Consider the following 5,899-nt stretch of genomic DNA (forward strand, 5'->3'; position numbering starts at 1 on the left):
GAGACGACAACAACCTCTATTGACATTTCAAAGGTGCACTATGTAAAATTTTGCATATTTTAATATATAGAACTTTCTTTTTTAACTCTCTCTCTCTCTCTCTCTCTCTCTCTCAACTTTACATCTTTCTTACCCTAGGTCGTGTGTGTGTGTGTGTGTGTGTGTGTAATGTTCGAAAGCTCATGTCCCTCTAGAATCAACGTGTCCAATCAATCCTCTCGCCCAATTTTGCATGTAAGACCCAAAGGCAAGCATATAATGAACCCTTCATTTCTTTGTTCTTGATGGTACAAGAGAAACACTTTGTGTGTGCCATGATGAGTTGGGCAATGTTCCTCATGTGGCTAGTTTCCCATGGAAAAATGGACACCCTACATTGGGCTTTGTAAGGGCCTTGCATGAATTGCTGGTCCAATGCTTTTTTTTTTCTCTAAATCAGCAACAAAATACCTACTTATTAGTAACTAAAATGCACGAAACTAATTAAAATTAACATAAAAACTCGTTTTTTTTAAAGAAGGGCAATTGGGCAAGCAATTTTTTTTTTCTAGCACGGTTGAGGAATAAATAAATTATAAGCTTTGTTGAATAAATTATAAGTTTTTTCTAAATTATAAGGGGCTACAAATGAGGCATGCCCACGAGGATATCGCCAATTTGCTTCAGACAACTTCCCCCCGCCCTCTTCTTCGTATGCATCATCATCGCCATAGCTAAACCTTGTTAATCGATCTGTCGATCTGACCTCGCATGCGGCATACCTTCACATACACCCTGCAAATCTTGCTTCCGGGAGCCTAAGATTAGGTTTTCAATATCTGTCGTGGTGGTTGGGCTCGGGTTTCGACATCTGCGGTTGGCTTTAGGGTTTTCACTGCCTTTCTCACGTTAGGGTTAGGGTTTCAGTACCATTCCCTGCCATGGCCTCTGTCTGCACCGACTCCGGCTGCACCGACTGCGGCTCCTCCAGGCCAGAGATGTCTATTTTTCGGAGCTTGCGACAGGCTCCCTACCCATTTCGTGCTCTTAGAACGGTGGCTTTTGCACTGCAATCAATGTTCGTGTGGATCGTCTTCGTGTGCCAGTTCAAGTATGTGCGAGTGGCTTCCTCTCCGACCTTCGAATCGATTGAAGAAGGGCCTGTTTCTGTCGCAACGGAGCCATTCAGAGGCAAGATTGCAGCGGTTTCATCAGTTCGATCGTCTTCCTGTGACCCTGCCCGCAGGCGGTCCCTAGCTCACAAGCTGCGCCTCACCAAGGCTGTTGACGAAACCTTGTCCTCCTGGCAAACTCACCTCTTTCTGAACTCCAGAAGGCAAACGCTCTTCACCCAATCCTGGACGCCTTCCCATGGAAAAGAGATGAAGTAAGCTGTCTGCCCCCTCGATTCTGCTTTAGACTACCTTGGTTTCTCTAGTGTTCAGCTGTAAATTATCTCTTTAAGTAATTCTGCTACCTTTCCTACTTTATTTTTGAAGGTTATTGTCTACCATTGCTTCCCATTACACCTGAGAGACTATTTCGTCAGAGTCACCCAAGACTTACTCTTGGCCTTGTTGCATGTGGTTTGGTTTCAGCAGTGAGAAATTAGCAACCGCTTCTCATTTGGTCGGAGAGGCCATGGCCGACGGGTACACCCACTACCGATAAAGGACATGGTCTAGTAATATCCTCACACACTGATGTGGCTTAGCCATAGTTACACCATAGCCTATCGGCCTAGCAATAAAAGGAAAACTCCTTGCCTCAATAAAGATGGTTGCTAGTTTCCTGTGGCTGAAACCAAACCATTTTCAGCATGGATGGCTCCAAGCGCAAGTTTCCGGTGACTTAGATGGAGTAGATACCCTCAAATGTCTTGTCAGCCTAGCAAGGAAGGGAAGGCTCCTTGCCTCAAGGAAGAAGGTTGCTTATTCCTGACGGCTAAAGACAAACCATATGAAGCATGGACGGGGTGGAGTGCAAGTCTCAGGTAACTTTGTTGGAGTAAACACCCCTTGCCCATGGCCTACGAGGAATAGACCCATGGGCTACAAGAAGCTTCAAGGGCTTACCACCAGACCAACTCACTGGGTACACAAGATTTTTTCTAGTTCTTCTTATATTTACTGATTGAACTGGCTCTCGGCCTATTGGGCAATCACCCACATCAAGAACTGGGGTGTTGGAGGTGGTTCCCTACTCCATCTCAGTTTGAGACTCCTCCATCTCAGTTTGAGACTCCCTTCCATGACTTAAGCTGTGTTCATTTGAATGACATAGAGTAATCGTAAATAGAGGACTATTTTCCCTAGAATAATTGCCAGGTAGACTAAGCTCATTCACATATAGACTCAACATATACCATTGCAAAGCATAATACCTAACTGCAGTTTTAGAGAGGACAAATTTAGGTGGTTGATATCCTCACTTAGACCTCAAGTGTACTTTTGTAGTCGGCCCAGGGTTGTTTCAAAACTTGTTTCTGACCCATTTGGAACCTTGCATATTGGATGGAACATGAGTACTTCTGGAATCTTGTCCACTTTACAAATGAAACTGGCTCCCATTTGAGGTTTTCTAACTCCCTCTTTTACGGTTTCTGAAGCCCTTACATACACTTGTATAGGTGTACGGATCCTCTACCCTGGGGATGGAAACTTTCCAAACTCGTTCAATACCTGTACTGCTTGCACGATTCAGAAGTTTTGGACAACCGTGATAGTTGCTGAGAGCTCGATTGCTCAATTGATAGAACAGACTCTTGTTTTCGCGACTCGTGCTTTCATTCTCTGAAGCTCTTACTGCACTAAAATTCCTTTTTAAATTTTTCTTTTTTGCAGAGGGCTGCTGGTACTCCTTCATGGCCTGAATGAGCATAGGTGTGTGAAACTTGCAACTCTTGCAGCATTTGTGCAAAGCTTTTCTCTTTTATTTTCAAGGAAATTCAGTTATGGAATGGTGATTGCTTAATACCATGAGAAGTGTGGGGACTAATGTATTGCAATGACAAGTTTCAAGTGAACCATAGGCAAGGTACAATTGCTCTGATGTAAATTTGTGCCGTGTTAGAAATGTCCCTGGACAGATATCCTCAAAGAGTTTGCTTCTTGCTCCAGGGGGACCAAAATAACAGCCCAAATAGTGCAAAAATTATGCCTTAGAGGTGAACTTGCAACACATTTTTTTAAACATTGAATGTGTTAGTTGGCCTATTGATGTTAGAACGTTGGCTGATTCCTTGATGTTTCCAAGTATTGCAAACCCTTGGAGTTTATATACCAGAGTTCCTTATTCACACCCAAGGTTCTGTCAGAATGCGATCTCTTATTATACGTGTTTTTTCTTAGAATCATGAGGTAAACTCCAACCCCTTGGACAGGGTGGGTTGGTTTAAACTAAACCACTTGGGTGCTCGGGCAAGACCTCACTTACAGGGTTTGCTCCTTATCAGTATATCTAAAACATTAGCTAACCTTGAGGTAGTGGGGAAATTGTGAAGACCCTGCTATAATGGGAGTCTAAGTGCACAAGAGTGCTTTAGCCATAAATGATTGAGAAGCTAATGAAATGGGCCTTGTTTCAACAAAGGTTACTGCCTGATGTTTGTTTGGAAAAGGTCTGATGACAAGGAAGGTGAAGTGTGTTTTGTCCCCTTTCTTGCTCTGCTTTGTGTGTTTATTTTTTTCTGAGCCATAGTGTGCCTCGAGCATCTTATGCAAAGTTCTTATGATGTGCTTATGGTGGGCGTGGTATCATCAGTGGCAGGTATGCCCACTTTGCAATGCACTTGAACTCTCAAGGCTATGGAGTATATGCGATGGACTGGATTGGTGAGATTTAAGCCCTGATCTCTTTTTAGGATGTGTTTTTTCTAGTTCATGTTCAACAAAGGAGATCAGAATGCAATATCACTATGTAAATCAACGGAAGATCAGCTTAACTGCTATCTTTTTGTTTTCCCTCATACTTGTGCACCAGGCTTGAGCATTTTGAAACTTGTTGTTTTGAATCCCATATGTGGTTTTCCAGTTGCAGCACTGGCTGTCCATTTCCCTTAGCTAGTGGAGCCCACAAAGCTTTACAAGAGAGACGATCACCATGGTGATTTACAGCTCTGATGAGAATATTCTTTCATATGTCTGCTTGGCAAATCCTTTTGAGTCTCAGGTTTAGGTGAGTGTGGGTAGCTGAGACTTGAGTTTAGGTTTATTCAGACTTGAGAAATATGCATGCTTGGTTGCAGGTCATGGAGGGAGTGATGGATTACATGGTTATGTGCCTTCACTAGATTATGTTGTTTCTGACACGGTATGGCTTTTATCACGTGACTGTTCGCTATGGTTTTTGTCTTTTAAAGTTAGTTTAAGCTTTGTCTATGGGAAAGCAATCTAAGGTTGTGCTGTTGTGGTTTTCAGAAAGCTTTTCTTTGCTGGGTTGCAGATAAGAATCCTGGTGTGCCATGTTTCTTTTTTGGCCATTCCACAGGTGGAGCAGTAGCCTTGAAGGTGAGGTTTGTTGCATTAGTCAGTTGTATGCTGTGGGAATGCGTTTAGCGATGGCTTAGGCTGTTTTATTTGATGAAGAACCCAGGATTGGATGAATTTCTCCATGGGCAGTCTTCTGAGCAGTCCCTGAGTTAATCCTGGTCATGTGCCTGCTTAGTTGTTTTGAATCTTTGCTTCTGCAGTAGCCTGAGCATCCACGTTTCACCTTTGTTACTTGCAGGCAGCCTTGCATCCTTCTGTGGAAATGATGCTAGAAGGCGTCATTTTAACTTCTCCAGCTTTGCGTGTGCGGCCAACACATCCAGTGTTTGAGGTGGGTGCTTGAAAACCATGGGATTGACTTTATACTGCTAGTACAGCAGCTTGAGCTTGATTTCATAAAAATGAAACCAAATCTGAGTGCAATTTGCCGTCAAAATAATTGCAGGTTCTTGCCCCAGTTTTCTCAATGTTGATCCCAACTTTCCAGTTTAAGGGTGCAAACAAAAGAGGTATACCAGTCTCAAGAGATCCTGCACAACTCGTCGCAAAGTACTCAGACCCTCTTGTGTACACAGGACCCCTTCGTGTCAGAACGGGGTCAGAGATTCTCCGCATAACCTCTTACCTTCAAAGAAACCTGAAAAGGATTACGGTTCCATTCTTGGTAATGCATGGGACTGCTGACAGAGTAACAGATCCTTTTGCATCTCAAGATCTTTACCAGTACGCTGCTTCAGAGCACAAAAGCCTGAAGCTCTATGATGGATATCTGCATGATTTGCTCTTTGAACCCGAGAGGGAGGAGATTACAGAGGACATTATAGAGTGGATGGATGAAGTGCTCAATGGAACATGAATTAATAGAAGCGTGCGTTGGGTGCAAGTTCACCCACACATTCTCATTTAAGCTCAGTTTTCAAGCAATTACCTCAGTGGAGCTCTGAATGGTGACCAAGCTTACCCAAAATAGTAGCAAGCTTACGTAGAAATAGTTGTAGTGCACATCAATGTAAGTGTTATCAGGCTTTGCAAAGGAATTACTCGCTTCAATTAACGTCTTTGCAAGGGCAGTACATGAAAAAGTTGCAGCCCAAGAGCTGGCTGGGTTGGAGTCTAATGGGATGGTCTTTCTCATTTCCCATTAAGGCTTAAGCCTTATTTACTGTTGTATATAGCATGTCTTACCTCACAATAGAAGCAAACATTTGTGAAGGTAACTTTGCTCAAGGGCTCAGGCTTGCTTCTCTCTCTCTCTCTCTCTCTCTCTCTCTCTCTCACACACACACATTTTAACATACGATTGTCAGGGGCTGTATATGTTTCTATTGGCCCCTAACTGATGTTTTTTCAAAATTTCAATCTTTTTTAATTAAAAAATTTGAGCCATGGATTTGAAAATGAAACTATTTGATCAAGCATGAGATATTTTA

At 42.9% G+C, this 5,899-nt stretch overlaps 1 protein-coding gene across 1 annotated transcript; it reads left to right on the plus strand.

Annotated features, from left to right (window-relative positions):
* Positions 1-260: 260 nt before the first annotated feature.
* LOC147613780 (uncharacterized) lies at positions 261-5,686 on the plus strand. Its single transcript, XM_086781770.1, has 7 exons — positions 261-1,366; positions 2,823-2,861; positions 3,742-3,812; positions 4,226-4,290; positions 4,398-4,487; positions 4,708-4,800; positions 4,915-5,686. The coding sequence occupies exons 1-7, from the start codon at positions 921-923 to the stop codon at positions 5,323-5,325; spliced, it is 1,215 nt and encodes a 404-aa protein (XP_086637896.1). The 5' UTR covers positions 261-920; the 3' UTR covers positions 5,326-5,686.
* Positions 5,687-5,899: the final 213 nt, after the last annotated feature.

Source organism: Cibotium barometz, chromosome 43 (genome assembly GCF_041138505.1).
Source record: "Cibotium barometz isolate CiBa-2024 chromosome 43, ASM4113850v1, whole genome shotgun sequence".
In the NCBI taxonomy this organism is placed as follows: domain Eukaryota; kingdom Viridiplantae; phylum Streptophyta; class Polypodiopsida; order Cyatheales; family Cibotiaceae; genus Cibotium; species Cibotium barometz.